General features: G+C 40.4%; 1 protein-coding gene across 1 annotated transcript in view; it reads right to left on the reverse strand.

Annotated features, from left to right (window-relative positions):
- Nucleotides 1-218: 218 nt before the first annotated feature.
- TNFRSF11A (TNF receptor superfamily member 11a) overlaps nt 219-20460 on the reverse strand; it is a 53626-nt gene continuing 33384 nt past the window's right edge. The window contains exons 4-10 of the mRNA XM_072152702.1: nt 19499-19642; nt 19277-19370; nt 18143-18228; nt 16709-16813; nt 13423-13475; nt 12285-12840; nt 219-4598 (exon numbers count right to left, since the gene is read on the reverse strand). Coding sequence (XP_072008803.1) covers nt 4216-4598; nt 12285-12840; nt 13423-13475; nt 16709-16813; nt 18143-18228; nt 19277-19370; nt 19499-19642 — 1421 coding nt within the window. The 3' untranslated portion in view covers nt 219-4215. The remainder of the gene's footprint in view (nt 4599-12284; nt 12841-13422; nt 13476-16708; nt 16814-18142; nt 18229-19276; nt 19371-19498; nt 19643-20460) is intronic.

Consider the following 20460-nt stretch of genomic DNA (forward strand, 5'->3'; position numbering starts at 1 on the left):
GGTGTCATCAGGGCGCCAATATGTTTGAATCCTGTGAATTACCGTAAATTGGCACTTTGTGAAAAATATCTGGCTTTTGCTTGTAGTTTTGGCACTCAATGCCTCAAAGGTTCGCCATCACTGCCCTAGGATATTTTCTGTGCCCATACTAAATGGCCTCTAAAATAAACAGCAAACAGATTTTTAGTTTTTAGTTTAATTTTATCTTAAAATTCCCTGAGAAAATACAAATCTATATTCACAAAAGTGTTTACAATTATTCATATTTACAAAGCTCACTCAATAAGCAAACTGTGTTTGATATAACTGATTCCTTACCAGCACTACTAGGCATTCACATACTTATTCCCCCGAAAAACGTACGGTATTAACAAAATTTATTTCCATCTCTATGACATCTGGTTTCTTAAAAATACATAGAGGAGCATTTATCAAGCCGTTAATGCAGGTTTCTGGTTTTAAAAGCCAGTAAACGGGTCAATTATCAGGCAGTTATTAAATTTGGTGCATTTTCTCATCTGGGCATTCACAATTAATTTAATCCATCTGTTATATACATACATTTCTTCAATTGGATGATATTAAAAAAAAATTACTTGTGTGCAGAAAATTTGCCCTATATGTAGTCATTTGGTTCCTTAGAAATTAGATAATTGTCCTTGGATACGACCACCTTTGCTGGAGTGATTGCTCAAAGAAACAAATTGTTTTTACATATGCAATGGTCAAGAGTTACTGCATGTCCACAGTACATATAAATGAAATGGGAATGCCCAGATGAGAATACCCTGTACGTCTACAAAGTACATGACAATTTCCTCATAAACTTTAATGTGTACAGGCGGTCCCCTACTTAAGGACACCCGACTTACAGACAACCCATAGTTACAGACAGACCCCTGTGATCTCTGGTGAAGTCTCTGAATGCTTTACTATAGTCCCAGACTGCAATGATCAGCTGTAAGGTGTCTGTAATGAAGCTTTATTGATAATCCTTGGTCCCATTACAGCAAAAAATGTTTAAACTCCAATTGTCACTGGGGCCAAATTTTTTTTTTGTCTGGATCTACAATTATAAAATATACAGTTTCGACTTACATACAAATTCAACTTAAGAACAAACCTCCAGACCCTATCTTGTACGTAACCCGGGGACTGCCTGTACTTCCTTTACAGTTCTCAATATATCAGCCTATGTTATGCTATAATGAAAAAAATCCCCAGATGTTTACTTATCAAATATATGACGAAATTACATTCTATATCATTATATTGCAGTATAAAGATGTTTTTCGTTACTCAAATGCCCTAATTGGAATGGTAACAGTGTAGAAAAAATTTGTTAGGAATTTGTTAACCTTATTTAATATATTACTTCCTTGAGTAAAATAATGCCCCAAAGGCTAGAGACTAAAAATCATGTGATAGCTTAGCACAACTCTATCATTTGAGTTGCGTTTAAAAAAAAAAAAAAAAACATTGATGGGGGATAGAATTATCTGTTGCAATTGATAATATGTATGTATACAGGCAGTCCCCGACTTAAGGACGATCGACTTACAGACAACCCCTACTTACGGGCCTCTCTACCCACTGTGATCTCTGGTGAAGGTCTCTGCTTATGTCTATGTCTATGCTTTACTTTAGTCCCAGGCAGCATTTATTATTGATAATCCTTGTTCCCATGACAGCACAAAATTCTGAAAATCCTGTTGTCAAAGGAACAAATTTTTTTTTTATGCAGATACAATTATAAAATATATCAGTTCCGACTTATATACAAATTCAACTCCAAACCTAAAGAACCTATATTGTACGTATCCCAGGATTGACTGTACAGTAAAAATATATATTTACTATAAGAGATCTTGGACAGTTACCATTACAGTAGTTTTACATATCATGTACAAAATAGAATAACCTGAACACATGGGTAAACTATTACTTGCCATAAATTTATAACAGTGATATAAAATCGAAAAATAAATGTAATGTAAAAGAAATGGATCACCTTCACCAAAAATAATAACAGAAGATCAAGCCCTGGTTATATGCAACAAGAAGATCCCTTTCCATTCTGTAAGTAAACAAGGGGAAAGGCTTCCATGATCCTCATGACTGGATCCAATCTGATCATTGGCATTTTATTAAAATGTGCAGATGAAATAGTGTTGAAGTTTAAAGGGGCTACCCTAGATAAGTAGCACCACATAACCATGGGGTGTTTTTGATATTGCAGTTCACCTGCCTTAAAGTGAATAATACAGTCCCTTAAAATATACCTTAATAAATATTCTAGTGAGACTCAATTGCAAGACAGTAATAAGTAAGTACTGTGTGTCTCGATCACTTGATCCTGTGTGCAATTGTGTGTCTGCATCAGAGGTTTAAGATGCTGTTTATATATTTTGGGGGGGATTCATTAAGACTGGTGCCAGTGCGTCACACCCCGGTGCACGAGACACTGGAATTACTAAGAAGTTCCAGCTGAATTACATTTTTGGGAGGTCGTGCCTGGCATAGACTACAGCTGTGAACCAGGCCTTTATCCTGCCGCAGGCTACAGCAATTTTAGCTGGCTGGAGACCACCACACCCACTGTAGGTGTCATTAGAGAATGCCAGCAAGAACTAGTCTGGTTCTGGGTGTATCCCTGCTGTTTTTTTTATGAAGATAGGCCATGGTGCATGCATATCATATCTGTAGTTTACCTGCCATCCTCCTACTTGTTTTGACACTGTTATTCTAAAATGTATCAGGTCTTTACGCTAATTTACTCCCTGATAAATAAGGTTAGCGGACATGGAAAGGCCTGGGCAAACTCACTGGAGTTGGATCCATAGAAGCCTATGAGACTTTTTGTTCTGTTCCTAAATAAAGTGCAATTACCCCACAGATTTTGCTTTTATAAGGCATCTCTCTCTTAAAGAGAACCTGTCACCAGGGAACCTCTCCTCCTCGGGGAGGGGGGGAGCTGCAGTATACAGTCTGTATACCTCACTGATGCTCACAATGCTAACCAAGTCCCCTTATGAATAAGAGAGACATCTGACTCTCTGAATCACAGCCCCTGTCTGAGTGTCTCTCTATTTCAATGATCCAGCAAGGGATTGTGTTCTACTTCCTACTTCCCCTGAGGGTAAAAGTAAAGGGAGCTGTATATGTCTGTAGTTGAATATTGGCTGATGGTCCCTAAGCAATAGTTCCATACAACAGCATATTTGTAGCAGTGAGACCTGTCAATCAGGAACAAGAGGGCAGGGCACTGCAGTGTACACTGCATATAGCAGACCCAGTTACTATCATTGGACTCACATCAGGTGAGTTGCATATAACTTTACAAACTGATTTTTAACAATGCAGCCATGAAAAGGAACCTTTTAGGGATATGGGCAATGCATTTTAATCATAAATTTTAAGGAGGTATTTATTTTGGTTGGGTTAAATTGTATGTCAGCTTCTATTTAAGCAAACCAAAGAAAATACTAAAAACACACACTTTAATTTTTGTGTGTTTACTTTTCCGTTATTTTCTTATCAGAATTTTTTCTTTAAACTTCTTATCCGACATAGCCACCAAAGGTTCCTTTTTAAATAAATCACCCCATGAACACAAAAATACTCTCTCAATAGTCAGAAGATGTCGCATAAAACTGAAACATGAAATTGATACTCTTTCTGGCCATGCACCAGGAATTGCAACTTTTGGCTTGTACCCTACTGGCGTACAATGACGCCTATTGAACATAGCCTTACCACTTAATTAGCCAATTAGCTAAATAATTATCTACAATGGATCTTAGGGTTTATTCAGATGACTGTGGTGGGTCTGTGAATCCCTGACCATATGGTGCCCTGATTTCACAATCTGAATGAAGTTCAGTGGATTTGCATATTGATATGAATATGAGGGATTTCTTACATCTTATATCACCCCCATTCTCTGCATTGTGATCAGACCATGAAATCTACCTTCTAAAGTTGCAACGCATAAAAAAAACAACACATGATATATTGGAAAAGCAGCTTCACACAAGAGTCATTAGACACCAAGGGTATCAGAAAGCTGTAAAAATGTTGGAACACTCGTGTACCGCTTGACCACCATTCCAAGACAGCTCTCCGTTGTTTTCTAGGCTCTGTGCCTGTAGCATATTTCACAGTTTTGTGGCTGCAAAAAGTACTTGTTTCTCAGGAAATGAGTGGCATTATCTTTCAGAGATAATATTCTGGCTTTCCTTCTTCCTGTACAGGTAACACATTTCTGTTTGGTGAGAAAAAGACATTTGAATGTTCTGAACTAAACCTATTCACACTGTCCGGACTGCTTGACTCATCTGCAAAGCTTTTACTGTCTGCTTCTGAGACTGAAGAAAAAGGAACATCTGTGTATCTGGGAGACTGAGTGTTGGCCACGAAGCTCTCATGATGGCTCTGGCTCTCCTCCTGCATTGGCCATGTTGTGGTGTCTTCAGTTTCTGTCGCGGTATGTGTGTCTTGAACACAGGAGTTATAGTACACTACAACCAGATCTGTCTTAATGTTCATGACTGGAGCGGTGGAAATAACAGTAGTGCTTTGATTCCCTGTCACATTTCCTGTGGTGAGAAGATTACAGTTAGTATCCATATTTAGTGTTTTCCTCACATAAAAAATGCAGTGAAAAAAAAAATCCATTTAGGATTCCATAATTGGGATTACTGGATTATTTTTCATTTAAGGGGTATTCCCACAAAGAAAAGATTCTTAAATATACTCAGGATAACAAAATAACCTTCCCTAATTCACTGTTTTTAATAAAAAATACAGCATTTCACAGATATAATTCTAACCTGTCTCTATCAGTCCTGGTGTATACAATTTTCTGACTCTTTATTGCCCCTCCCCCCTGTATTACAATACCAGCTCACACACAGGTACAGGCTACGGTCTCAAATTATAAAGACATGTCAGGGACACCCGGCCCTACAAGGTACTTATTGTGGTTTTATATAACTTCGCCTGGTGACAGGTTACCCCAGCACAGGAGCAAAACCACTCAGCTCAGAGATTCAACAAGATATGTGCCTGCACCAGTGTAACTACAGTATTCTCAAAGTATGTTTGGTTCATAATGCAAGAAATCAAATGGTAGATATCCTTTATTGAGCAAAAAGAACTTTTTTGATCTTACCAATTGGCAGCAAGAAAAAAGGGAAAAAATGTAAAGGGGTCTATACTTTGTATAGTATACATTTACTGTATGTGTAATAACGATGTTTACAGGCGGTCCCCTACTTAAGAACACCCGACCTACAGACGACCCCTAGTTACAAACGGACCTACAGTAATTGGTAATTTACTGTACTTTAGTCACAGGCTAAAATAAACAGCTATAACAGTCATCAAATGCGTCTGCAATTAAGATTTATTGCTAATCCTGGTTCTTATGACAGCACAACATTTTTAAAATCCAATTGTTCCAGAGACCAAAAACATTTTGACTGGGGTTACAATTATAAATTGGGGGCGTTGGTCGTCGGACAACCCGACTGATTCGGACTAAGCGCAGGATTGGGTAAATAAATCCTGTAAAAAGCAGATAAAGGCTGCAAAAATAGAGAGTGAGAGAAATATTGCCAGGGTGAGCAAAAATAATCCCAAAAATGTTTTCAAGTATATAAATGATAAGGAACTAAAAACAGAGTGTGGGCCCTCTTAGAAATAACATGGGGGTCATGGTGGAAGGGGATGTGGAAAGGACCAGTCTACTGAATGTCGCCTTCTCCACTGTCTTTACCCAGGAAAATCCCCTGGTGGAAGACACAATGAGGAATAATGTCAATTCTTTTTGGAATGTCAACAGTTTAACCCAGGAAGAGGTACGGCGCCGCCTCGCAACCACTAAGATAGATAAATCACCGGGGCCAGATGGCATACACCCCCGGGTTCTACATGAACTATGTTCCCTGATAGACAGACCATTATATTTAATTATTTGAAGATTCACTGAGGACTGGTTATGTTCCACATGACTGGCGCATAGCAAATGTGGTGCCAATATGCAAAAAAGAATCAAAAAACGATCCTGGAAACTACAGACCCGTGAGTCTAACTTCTGTGGTGGGGAAAATATTTGAGGGGTTTGTTAGAGATGCTATCCTGGAGTATCTCACTATGCACAACCTTATAACCCAGAGTCAGCATGGGTTTATGAGAGATCGGTCCTGTCAGACTTATCTGATTGGCTTCTACGAGGAAGAAAGTTCCAGGCTGGATCTGGGGGACGCTGTGGAAGTTGTATATCTGGACTTTTCAAAGGCATCTGACACCGTGCAGCATAAAAGGCTGGTACATAAAATGAGACTGCTGGGACTAGGAGAAAATCTGTGTATTTGGGTAAGTAATTGGTTTAGTGATAGAAAACAGAGGGTTGTCATTAATGGCACATTCTCAGATTGGGTTGACATTACTAGTGGAGTGCCACAGGGGTCAGTATTGGGCCACTTCTTTTTAATATTTGCAGATGATACTAAGCTGTGTAAAGTAATAAATACTGAGGTCGATAGTTTAGCATTACAGAGGAATTTGTGGAAGCTTAAGGAGTGGGCAGAGAAATGTTTGATGTGTGTATATATGAGTGTATAAATGTGTGTGATTTGACTATAGCTCACATGTGATTATAGAAAACATGTATATTTTTTATAAGGGGGCTCCATTCAGAAGTCTGCTATGGGGTTCTGCCTCACCTAGTTACGCCCTGTCACATAACCTCCACCTCCTTCCTCCTCAGTGACCAGGGAGCAGCAGCCCCTCCCCTCTTTCACTCCGTATCTTGTTTATAAATGTACAGTTCATAGGAGTAACCAGACATGACAGGAGACCCAGCAAGTATAAAGTCAGGCTAAACTGAGGAGGATAGCAAAAAAACTGCTGGTTATTACAGCGATTTGCACACTGTAATAAATGATGTATAAAATCCCCATATACTGCCATACCCCTTTCCCTAGAACTGATATAAATTTAAGTAAAATTAAAAATCATAAACATGTTAGGTATCACTGCCCAAAACCAAAAATGGCACTTTTTTTGCCATTTTCAAAAATATCTTTAAAAAAATCAATAAAAAGTGAACAGAAGGCCATACAGTCCTTAAAATGGTAGCACTGAAAATGTCATTAAAGGGGTTGTCCGAGTTTTAAAAAAAAAACTATATGTGGCCGGGAGCGGGCTGACTAAAATAATAAAGATGTACTTACCTCCGGTGCCCTCCGGTATCCAGCGCTGCTGTCGCTCCGTTCCGGGCGCCATGTAAACAAACATGGCCGCCGGAGCAGCGCTGGACTCAGTTCCGGCCGGACCCGACAACCTTCCGGCCCCCATACACAATGCTGTGTATAGGGACGGATAGGCGTACCCGGCCACGGCCGGCCGGAAGCTGAGTCCAGCGCTGCTCCGGCGGCCATGTTTGTTTACATGGCGCCCGGAACGGAGCGACAGCAGCGCTGGATACCGGAGGGCACCGGAGGTAAGTACATCTTTATTATTTTAGGCAGCCTGCTCCCGGCCACATATATTTTATTTTTTTTTTAAACTCGGACAACCCCTTTAAAAGTTGCAAAGTATGACACCACTCACATCTCCATACACCGAAGTATAAAAGTTATTAGCGCCAGAAGATGCCAAGATGAAAAATAATTTTTTTGCACAGGAGGTTTTAATTTTTTTTAATGTATGAAAACATTATAAAACTTATACAAAATTTGGTATCCCCCTGATCATATAAACCCAAAGAATAAAGTAGACATGTCATTCACAGCGAAAGCTGTAAAATCCAAGCCCACAAGAAAACAGTGCAAATGCATTTTTTGACCAATTTCACTGCATTTGGATTTTTTCCCCACTTCCCTGTACACGGCATGGAATATTACATACCATCACTATGAAGTGCAATTTGTTACGCAGAAAACAAGCCCTTACACAGCTCTGTACGGTGTGCTCTCTATGAATGTTTGAAGGTGGGGAGTGAAAAATTTAAAACGAAAAGGGCCTGGTGGTTAAGGGGTTAAATCTCCTTCCACATTTGCTCATTTTCACAATCTCTTGACAGAAAGTGAAAGCCATTGTGAATCTGAGGATAGATCTCATGTGAAGGACCCCTCCACAGATAACTAAATGCATTAAGCCTAAGGCTACCTGCACAAGAATACATGCTTCATCCGTGGTCAGATCCCACGGAGTCCGTGTCTGCTGGCTAAATGGTAGGACTGACACTGTAATAACTGTGTGTTAAAAGGAGAAAGGAGGGAAAAGCAGAGGTTTAACTGGGGGATGGAGCCTTCTTCACTGGCTCTGCCCACTGTACAAGTTCTAGTGTCTGGAGGAAGCTGATAGAGGTGATCCTTTCAGAGTCTGGGCATCAGGCCCTCACTTATCACTTTCTTAGTGAGTAGGGACTAATAACTATAATACTCATTTAAAACATTTTGTTCTTTGGACCACAAGGAATTTGAGATGAAGAATGGTGTTTTAAATTCTCCCCAATGGCTTAGGAAAAGACTTTAACCCCTAGGCGCACCACGACGTTATACTACGTCCCCGGGGCTACATGCTAAGCGCACCGGGACGTAGTATAACGTCCTGCTTCTGGCACCGGCTCACGAACGGAGCCGGCACCAGAAGCAGCGTCTGTCAGCTGTAAATCACAGCTGACTGCCTGCGCTAACACACGCGATCGGAGCCGACTCCGATCGCGGGTGTTAACCCCTACACGCTGCGGTCAAGCATGACCGCGGCGTGTAAGGGTGTTTGCGCTATGGATCGGATCCCCCGCGCCACTTACCGGGGCATCCGATCCACTTCTGGGCAGCCCCGGGGACTGGCATGTGCCCCGGAGCTGCCCGGTCTCCCTGGCAGTCAGACCCCTTCCGGGTCTGACTGCAAACTGTCTGAGCATTCGCAAGCATGCCAGACAGATTACACTGCTCTACAATAAAATAGTATTGTAGAGCAGTGTATTGAACTTGAACCAGCGATCAGAGCATCACTGGTTCAAGTTCAAGTATGTATAAGTAAAAAAAAGTGAAAAACACTGAACACTACACATTAGAATAAATAAAAAATAAATACAGGCGGTCCCCTACTTAAGGACACCCGACTTACAGACAACCCATAGTTACAGACAGACCCCTCTGACCTCTGGTGAAGCTATCTGAATGCTTTAATATAGTCCCAGGCTGCAATAATCAGCTGTAAGGTGTCTGTAATGAAGCTTTATTGATAATCCTTGGTCCCATTAGAGCAAAAACTGTTTAAACTCCAATTGTCACTGGGGCCAAAATTTTTTTTGTCTGGATCTACAATGATAAAATATACAGTTTCGACTTACATACAAATTCAACTTAAGAACAAACCTCCAGACCCTATCTTGTATGTAACCCGGGGACTGCCTGTACATTAAAATATAAGCCCTTAAAATGTCACTTTCCCATAAAAACACTTAATAAAGTATAAAAACACAAAAACAAACATCCCCCCCCTTTATTTGGTATTGCCGCGTCTGTAACAATCTGTATAATAAAACAGAATCATTACTGGACCCGCACGGTAAACACCGGAGAAAAAAAAACGCAAAAACGTTCCAAAAAAAGATCATTTTTAATTAATACCCTATAAAAAATGCTCTAAAAAGTAATTTAAAAAATGTTATGCACTCTAAAATAAGACCACTAAAAAGAACAACTCTACTCGCAAAAAATGAGCCCTTAACCAGATTTGTCAACCGAAAATAAAAAAGTTATGCATATGAACAAGATTTTCTCCAAATTAGTTTTTATTCAGTACAATTGAATAAAATGCACAAACCCCCACATATTTGGTATCACTGCGTCCGTAACAATCTGTATAATAAAACAGAATCATTATTAGAACCGCAAAGTGAACCCTGTAAAAAAAATCCCCAAAAGCTCCAAAAAAAAATAATTTTCAATTAATACCCTATAAATAAATGCTCTAAAAAGTGATTTTAAAAATGTTATACACTCTAAAATAAGACCACTAAAAAGAACAATCCTTCTCGCAAAAAATAAGCCCTTAAACAGATTTGTGAGGCGAAAACTAAAAAAGTTATGCACATGAAAGTTGGTGATGGTAAAATTACCGTATATACCGGCGTATAAGACGACTTTTGAAGACAGAAAAATCTTCTGTCTTCTTTGGGGTCGTCTTATACGCCGGTAATCGTCTTATACGGCGGCATGGAGAGGGCTCACGGGCTGAGCCCTCTCCATAGCCGGTAAGTCTTTGCTGCATATTGCAGCAAAGGCTTACCGGTAACACCCGCGATCGGTGTTTGCACAGCGATGGCTGCCGGCAGCCTCAAAAAGCTGCCGGCAGCCTCAAGAAGACATCGGGGGGAAAATACTCTGTGCTGTCTTCAGTCTTCCGCGCCGTCTTCTTTCTTCTGCTGGGCGCCGCCATGTCTTTCCCCGGGGCGGCGCCTAGTATGATGTCAGCAGCGGCGCGTCATACTAGGCGCCTGCCGGGGAAGATCAATGGCGGCGCCCGGCAGAAGAAAGAAGACGGCGCGGACATCGGGGGAGCATCGGGGTGAGTATATGTTTTTTTTTTTTTTTTAATGCTGGGCTGTATACTACTGGGGGCAGTGCTGTATACTACTGGGGGCTGTGCTGTATACTACTGGGGGCAGTGCTGTATACTACTGGGGGCTGTGCTGTATACTAATGGGGGCTGTGCTGTATACTACTGGGGGCTGTGCTGTATACTACTGGGGGCAGTGCTGTATACTACTGGGGGCTGTGCTGTATACTACTGGGGGCTGTGCTGTATACTACTGGGGGCTGTGCTGTAATGGTAATGTTGTTGTTGTATGCCTTATGTTTATGAGCGACAGTTTTCCTGCTATATACCTGCATGTCATAAGAATTTACATTTAAAAAAGGACCATGTTAAATTCAAATCTGTTTTTTTTTATATTTTTACCGGTGTTTTGTATGCGTTGGAAAAGGGGTAGTCTTATACGGCGAATATATCTTAAACTCTATATTTTAAACAGAAAAGTAGGGGGGTCGTCTTATACACCAGGTCGTCTTATACGCCGGAATATACGGTAACATTTTTGCCAAATTACTTTTTATTCAGTAAAAATGGGAAAAAATAAAAAATCTATATAAATGAAGTCTTTTCGTAATCGTGGCGCCCCATAAAACAAAAATAATATATTATTTTTATGTTATGGATAACGACCAAAAAAAAAACATCAAAATTTTCCTAAAAATTGATGATTTTCATTTCCTCCACCAACAAAGAGTTAATAAAATCTCACCAATTAGCTATAGATGCCCCAAAATTACCTACCAGAAAAGTGCATCTCATGTGGCAAAAGAAATAAGCCCCTATAGGTCCACATTAAAAAAAGAAAAAACAATTATAGCCTGTACATTGTGACATAGCAAATCTGATCTGGATGGCGCCTCCTTCCCTTCTATGCCCGGCCGTGCGCCCATACAGCAGGTTACCACCACATATAGGGTATCAGTGTACTCGGGAGAAATTGGGTATCAAACTTTGTGGAGCCTTTTTTCATTTAATCCATTGTAAATGTTTAATTTTCCACCAAAAATGAGTGTATTGTGAAAAAATATTACTATTTGCAGACTGCACCTCCATTTTGTTTTAACCCCTATAAAACACCTAAAGGGTTAACATTCACGTGATTTTTCATACGTTGAGGGGTATAGTTTCCATAATGGGGTAATTTATGAGTCTCACTATTATTTAGGCCTCTCAGTGGCAATTAGAAGTTGAGCAGGTCCATCTAAATACGGGTTTTGGTGATTTTACAAAAAATGGGAAAAATGATACCTAAATTCTTAGCCTCATAACATTCTAGTAAAATATGTGGAATCTTAAAAAACCATCCAACATAAAGAAGTAAGTGGGAAATGTAAGTTATTTGGGTGCTATGACTATCTGCATCAAAAGTAGAGAATTTAGAACGTTGAAAATAAAGAATTAATTTATAACTAAATGCAAAAGATTTCATCCAAATTTTATGCTAATTTGAAGTACAATGTGTCACGAGAAAACAATCGCAAAATCCCCTGGATATCTTATAGCATCCCAAAGCTACAAGCACTTATAGTGACACAGGGCACATTTGAAAAATGGGGCCGCGTCCTTAAGGCCAAAAGAGGCTGCGTCCCCTAGGGGTTAAATCCATGAGAAGGAAAAAAATAATAACAAGATTCTTAGAGAAATGCCCCCATTGGTGTACGTTAGCTCACCTGAGAGAGGCGGTGTATCTGTAGTAGGGCTGCTGCTGACACTACTTCCATTTCTTGAATATTGCCTTTCAGTGAAGCATGAGCAAGGTTCCTCTCCAACAGGTCTCTCTGGGGCAGAATGTGCTGCCTGTGGAAATGCATGAAATGCCTGCTGAGAGGCACAATGGCTGCTCACATTATCTACAGGATCTCTGGCCGAGTTCTCTTGAATTTCTTTTGCAGACTGACCACAATGATGGTGGGAATATAGAGGAATACTGATGCCTTCTTCCTGTGAAGGGGGCAGCAGTCTATCTGAACTGGTATCTGAAAAGCCAGGGGCTGTTCCTATGGAGATGATTTCAAGGTCTGATGCAGAGCCCATCATTGCAAACATACTCCCATTTTCTGGTTCTGGTGACCTCCTCTGGTCCATGTACTCATCTTCTATTGGAATCATTCTGCCAAGGTGAGCCACCGATTCTGTTAGAAGTTTGTGTTCCTCCAAAGATGAATGGTTGATGTGAATGCAATCCTTTGACTCGTTCTTAGCCTGTTCTTTGAATGCTGTCTTTTTCTAAAGTATAAAAATGTATACAGGAATTACTTAAAAAGAAGGATTTTTATTTATGTTATATTTCACTGTTAAATGTTGTTTTAATTCATGTAGCATTTTACAACATGCAACCTAACTGTATTTCTGGTGTCTCCATTTCTATTCAGGGCATGGTAAAAAAAATACCAAAATGAGTTATACAAGTTACAATAAAAACATTACTGTGTGAAGCTGTCCCTACAAAGATATAACTGAGGACCAGGTGTATATGTCTTATTAATAACTGCAAACACTAGAGAGGGCATATCCCGTGACTATGGATGTCTTCCTTTCCTTACAGTGCTTGATATTAACATGCATGTCCAGTACATAGTATCACAAGTGATAACAGAACTTCCTCTATATAGTTTTCTATGTTTTCATGAGGTGACTGGCAGCTAAACAAAGGGATGACATGCAGAACAACTGTTTAATGACAATTATTAGATGTTTGATTCCCGATAGAACAGTTGGTGTTCCTAAGACTTCTCATATATTCTATTCACTTATGTTCCAGGATCAAGCACAAGTTATGTATACTAAGCTAAACACAGGGTAATATACCTGAGATCCATGTTCTTGGCGACAACTTTGCTGCACCCAACTTTGAACTTGTTCTGAGAATGTAAAAAATGAATGTTGATTATAACAAATTAGGATCTGAAACTGTCCATAGACATGATGAGGGAGATTTATTATCAAGTTTCTGAGGTAAAACTGTTCTAGTTGCCCATTGAAACCAATCAGATTGCAGGTGCAAATTTATAAACAGCTGTGGGAAAATGAAAGCTGAGCTATTATTGGTTGCCGTGGGCAACTACAACAGTTCTGCTCAAAGAGACTTATGATAAATCTCCCCCAAGAAATCTAATTAGAAATCCAATACCTTGGATTCATATTGAAGAAGCATTGTTCAATTCTTTCCAAAAAGAACAAACTACTGTTTGTTCTATTGATGAGTCCAATGCAAAGGTTACAACAGTGGACCACCTTCATTTTTCCTATGATTCCATGAAATTTCCAAAAAGGGATGAATAAAGTATTATTATTATTATTAACTACTTCTACCCAGCCCACCAGTGCCCATACACAGTAATAATGTAAAACACAGCATAATGCTCAATTACTATAATACTTCCTTGGTGACCCTCACACAGTATGAAACCCTTTAATGTCCTCCACATAGTATAAAGCCTACTTATGCCCCCAACAAGTATATTGCCCACTTAGTTGTTCCCACAAGTTAGTCTACCAGCAGTTTTTCCGATACAAAGCTGCAGACAATGGGGGTCATTTACTAAGGGCCCGATTCGCGGTTTCCCGACATGTTACCCGAATATTTCCGAATTTGCGCCGATTTTCCCTGTATTGCCCCGGGATTTTGGCGCACACGATCGGATTTTGGCGCATCGGCGCAGGCATGCACGTGACGGAAATCGGGGGACGTGGCCGAACAAAAACCCGACGGATTTGGAAAAACCACCGCATTTAAAAAACAAAAAGTGTCACGGAGCTTGCATTTACCTTCACCAGGAATAGGCCGGTGTACTTGAGTGCATTTCAGTGGACTTCAGCGCAGCAGCGCCACCTGGTGGACGTTGGAGGAACTACCTTAGTGAATCCTGGCCGGACCCGAATCCACCGCAGAGAACGCACCGCTGGATCGCGAATGGACCGGGTAAGTAAATCTGCCCCAGTGTTTTGCAGTATTCTTGGAAATCTGTGTTATTATATCTTGTGTTTGTTTTTAGTAGCAGCAGGACTGTGAAAATGCACTTACATTCCAGGATTGTAGCTGGTGTCGGTGGATTGTCCTCAAACCGCTGTGTTTTTGTTCATGCAAACTGCTCGCTAACTACTACAACTTCCTAATGCTTTGTGCAGCTCTATATGCTCAAAACTACTGATAGACTCCCTTTATAAACTTGCAGAGACCACTAAGTGAGCTTTTTACTTTCAGTGATACCAAAAGGGGGTTTATGCCTTATCAACAAGACTAATGGGTGACCATGACGGGTGATCATGTAGAGCAATACTAATTGAGCATTACAGAAATTTCTTCCTATTTTATAACAAGTCCCTGTATCTGTAAGTGGCATATACACTACAGGTGAAGCCATCATATTTAATGGAGAAGTACTTTATGTGTCTCTCATCTTAAGAACCTATGGATACAAATGGAGCAGGAAGTATTGTGCTGTATGACAGGCCCACTTAATACTAGTTTTATACAGTCTTATAGCCTGTGGAGTGAGATGAGTCTCATGAAGACATATAAATTACTTCTCGTGTCTTTTTATAAATGCAAACAGTATTGCTCACCCTGTAGTTACTGTGGCCCTGTGCATACATACTGTACTTGTCTGCTTTTTACCAACATGTATACATTTCAGTCCACACTGTTAAACTACAGAAGGTATATTATACTTTTAGGAGTACAGTGAGGATTCATTGAGCAGCCATCAATCTTCGGTTCTATATAACCTAAAAAAATACTTTTAGTGTCATATTAAAGAGAACCTGTCACCTCTAAAAACTGCACTAAGAGCTGCTTACTAAAGTACTAAAGTGCTACAGCATATGCCGCAGTGTTACACTGCTAGCGTTATCGGAAACCTAACAAACACTGTAGCGCTGTTCAATTGAAAACGCTGGATCACGCTGTAAGCGGTCGGGGGTATTCATGAGGGGGCGGTCCGAGGCGCTGCCTCTCCTCCAGACCGCCATCCTACTTCACAGGCCGACCGTGACTGGCGAGCTTCACACAGCAGTCACCGCCCGTATATCTGCCCCCTCATGAATACCCACGACCGGTCCGACGCTTTCAATTGTACAGCGTTGCAGCGTTTGTTAGCATTATCTGAGGTTAACGATAACGCTAACAGTGTAACACTGCGGCATATGCTGTAGCACTACTTTAGTGAGCGGCTCCTAATGCAGTTTTTAGAAGTGACAGGTCCTCTTTAAAGATAAGAATCAGTCTTGTGGTACAGTGCCAGGGATACAGGCAGTTAAAAAAAGGAATTTTATTTTAATCTGTAACTCATTTCCAACTCTGTATTTAGCTGCTTGTATCTTCGATTCTGCTGATCACAAAACCATAAGATATGATCTGAAATAGGAGATTCTTACATTTTATATGACAGCATGGGGAAGATTCATTATGCCTTCCATGCATATAAATCTCCCTCTCCCCACCAGTTTCTTGGCTACTATAACCCGCACGCCACTTTAAGTCGTGTCGGGGTAGGGAGTGGATGGGGAGGGGGTTGGTGAATGGGCAAGGGCGTGAATGTCTATACTATGGCCTCTGGTGGAAAACTGGCAGAGACTATAGCAAACTCCAGCAAATCAGACATGGTCTAAACAGTAGCCCCGATTATTTTTCCAAGTACTAAAAAAACAAAAATAGGAGAATCTGAAGTGATGCCCCCCGCCCCCCCCCCTTTCAATCCGCAGCTTCTAAACTTGAGTCACATCAGGCAAAATAGATACTTCTCTGTTCATTTTCACATGACTGGAGGAAATTGTGTAAAAGGGCAAAATGACAAGATTTCACATAAAACAGGGAATTCTAATAAGGGTGATACTAGTTTAGGGGGGTCACTCCTGTTGGGTGGTTATGGGTCTGGGCTTTCCACATCACTATTATTGTGGTGATCACTACTATGGGGTACTGCTTATGCATATGAGAGCACCCTGATGATACTAATGGTGGAGACACATTTTTACACATTTTCTGGCAGTTCTTATCTGCAGGCATGTATTGTGAGCAGTCAATAAGAAGTGCACAAGAGGTAAACATGATTTATAAAGAAATGAGTAGCTCTTGATACAAGAAATGGAATACCTATCAGTACACGAAATTTCTTCCTAAAACACACAGCATAGATGATGCATATGACAATCCCAGATGCAACAATAGGAAAAATAATCAGGATGACCACCTTTGTCACTGCATAAAAAACAGAGAATATGTATGTCAGATATAAGAAGCAATAACATGCACATATAAGCAACAGAAAAGCAAACTATAACTACATAAGTAATTTATCAAATAGGGTGCTGTTCACATTACCAAAATGCTCCCATCCATAAAGCTTCTGACAGCAAGTTACTGTAGTCTGCTGTACTGGGTGCAAGTAAATATTACATCTTTACATAAACTTAAAGGGAACCTACCACCACCGCCATCTTGTTGATGATCGTCACTCCCCGTGACGTCATCTTCTAAAGACCCGAGGCTGTCTCGTTTTGCACATTGTAATGAATGAGGTGGAAAATCTTCATATACTGCCATACTGTAGTATGGCAGTATATGGTAGGATTGATCAGACAACCTAGTAAAATGTTCCCAATGTGATTTTTTATTGACATAGGTGTAGTGAGCGCCAAGGTCAGAAGGGATCACATTCCTTTGTTTGTGGTCCACAAAGTGCACACATTGATGTGCATGAGGCCTATCTACAAGGATGTAAACTAAGGGGTCATTTAAAACAGACTACTAACATCTCTTGTTAGTCACCATGCACACAAACGCATGGGGGGCAGTGATACAGCCGCACAATTTGTGGCCATATCACGGTCCCATAGACGTCTATGGCATCCGGTCATGGTGCTGTAAGAACTCATTGGGACAGATTTACTTACCCGGTCCAGTCGCGATCCAGCGGCGGGTTCTGTGTGGAGGATTCGGGTCTTCCGGCGATTCACTAAGGTAGTTCCTCCGACGTCTTCCAGGTGTCGCTGCTGCGCTGAAGTTCACCGTGGGTGCAGGTAAGCGCGTGTCCAGTGACACTTTTTTTTTTTTAAATGCGACGGTTTCCCAGAATCCGTCGGGTTTTCGTACGGCCACGCCCCCCCCCCCCCATTTTCGGCGCGAGCATGTCGGCACCGATGCGCCACAATCCGATCGTGTGCGCCAAAAACCAGGGGCAATTCAGGGAAAATCGACGCAAAAAGGAAAAATTCGGGTAAATCGCCGTAAAAACGCGATTCGGGCCCTTAATAAATGACCCCCATTGTGTCAATGCACCATCACCCAGCCAGGCAGCTGCACGGCTTTCAATTACTCCTCCTTTATCCTACTGGACCATGTGCTATGCCCAAGTACGGCCCAATGAGCATATGCCAATGTATAAGGGGCCAAAAACTGGCAGATAGGCCACAAAGTTTACCATTCAAGGTTTATTGCCCACAACAATTTGACAAGGGTTATTTCTATCCTTTCCTATATTATTAAATTGCTTTATTAACACAAGGATATTTTTTTATTTCAACTTACTATCTTTCAGAACAATACGCCGATCACAGATTGCATCAGAAATGTTAGTGCCTTCAATAATTTCTTCCAATCCAACATCTGTACAGCTGAAAAAGACACAGAAAATTTGAGGTTACAGAAAACTTCACATTTTCAATCTATATAAGCAAACTCAATATATTCTGTAAATCAGGAGAATAAATGCAAGTAAAACACTGTACAATCATACAAAATTCATTGTGGCATGTCATAACATGGTTCTTCTTTAAGTAGTGTGACTGCAAAATATAACAAAGGTAAAATCACCCATGGGGGTGAGCAGTATTACTGCTTGGCAGCACTCACAGGTAAATGTATTTCTTTATATATTTTTTTTTTAAAGAGATGGTCACATGACCATTGATGTGCACGTCCTAAAACGAGGAGACAGAAGTGCAGAATTGAGCTTCTGTCAGAGGTCTATATAATTTTGATATGATCTGGTTTAAGGTCTGTATACCGAGCAACTGGAGTCTGAAGGAATTTATGGAGTCTGGTCTGAGCCTCTATTAAGTGAGTCTGTTGCTGGGGTCTGCATTTGCTTAGAAGTGGCCAAGGTTCTGGAAAAGTCTGTAGACTGTGTAGACTGTGTAAACAGCCTTCCAAGGTAAGTTGGGAGGCACTGAAACAAATACAACCATTAGACATCCATTCTACCCATGAAATGTGAAAAGAAATGCAGCTGAAAGTCAAGAAATGCGTCTTAACAAAGATCAGAGTAAATAAAGCTAGGATATTCAGGAGGAAAAGCACATAATGTAATGGCAGGAATGTACTATGCACATAATACATAGTGCTGTGATAAAAGTACTTCTACATTACTGGATATTGATGGCAATGGTTGGTTTCAGCTTTACTGTAACAACTTGTATTAGTGGCAGGGGCACCGTGCTGGCTAATGAAAGAAAAAAAAGCCTATGCCCATTAAAGTAGGATGGGCAAAACTGTGACAAATCTAAATCTACATTGTTTTGTGCAACAAAATATGAGGCACATTTTAGAATTTGAGTGTAAAGATGGAAACAAGGCACAGCATGGTACTGGGATTTTTAGTTTCTATTGAGTTGGACTCTTTCTGGATAATATACATACTCAGCTCTAATGTAGGAGACCTACTTTGTCCAGCGTTTGCATGCTTCCATCGCAGATGAAGTGTTAGAATAATATCCCACAGGACACGGTATACAGACAGTATTTTTATTGGTTTGCACTAGAAGTGAAAAAATGAAATGGTAAAAAGCATGTTCAAGAAATAAACATTTACAAAGATGTACAGTTTAGATGAAGTCTTCTCCCCACAATATAAAGACAGAGATAAGAGACACACAAGACAGTCACCTGGTAACTGCACTCCAAATCCAAGGTGGCACTTATTATTCTCCATACAAATTTCTTGTCTGGTATCAAAGTGGTAACCTTCAATGCACACGCATTCTCGAGGGGCGGTGCTGTTCCCCATATAAGACGTACGCAATGCTTTCCCTGCAAGAAGAAAAGTTTTATATGTGTAAATGTGATTCCATATAACTTTCATACACTTATATCTCTGCTCTTTCTATGCTGAGATGGTAGAATCTTTTTATTGTTCTACTTACAAACCAGGAAACGCTGAATGTTCCATTTGTGATCTTATGGAAAGGCCTATTATAGTTAAACATTTTTTTTATTATCCTACTTAACAAACATTTAAGTTTTTAATATTCTGAAATATTCGAACCTAGTGACGTTTGGTCTTTACAAGAAATATCAGGTCGGGTTGAAATAACGCACCAAGTGGAGGATTTATCATATGCCGGTGCTCGTGTGCCGCGTATGATAGCGGCCACGCTGCCCGTGTCCCGCTGGATACATCTAGAGGCTTCTTGACGTATCCATTGGGCTGTATAGAAAACTGGCATAGAAGCAGTGATAAATCTCTGCCCAAGTCTGTATGGTGTTTTATCCACTCTCAGAGAAAAGTTCACCATCTTGTCTGGAGTCTGTCCCTGGATAAATATCCTGACCTCTGTGATGTGTGTAGCCTCAGACTCATGTATCTTGGAACTGTAAACAAGGACTAAAGTGGACAGGTTCCTATAACTGCTCCCCAAAAGATTATAGTGCTTTGACACCTAAATCCTATTCTTAAAGGGAACCTATAAGCAGTTTTTACATCACTAAACTACCAGTACCGTATCCTTTCTAGTATTGCCTCTCTTATGTTAAAGGCGTTATGTCACTTACAATAATGGACCTAATGTCATAAGAGCATAGCATTTTGAACATGTTTGTAATATACACCTATTTCCAATTTTCCCTAG

This window comes from Engystomops pustulosus, chromosome 5 (assembly GCF_040894005.1).
Source record: "Engystomops pustulosus chromosome 5, aEngPut4.maternal, whole genome shotgun sequence".
Classification (NCBI taxonomy): domain Eukaryota; kingdom Metazoa; phylum Chordata; class Amphibia; order Anura; family Leptodactylidae; genus Engystomops; species Engystomops pustulosus.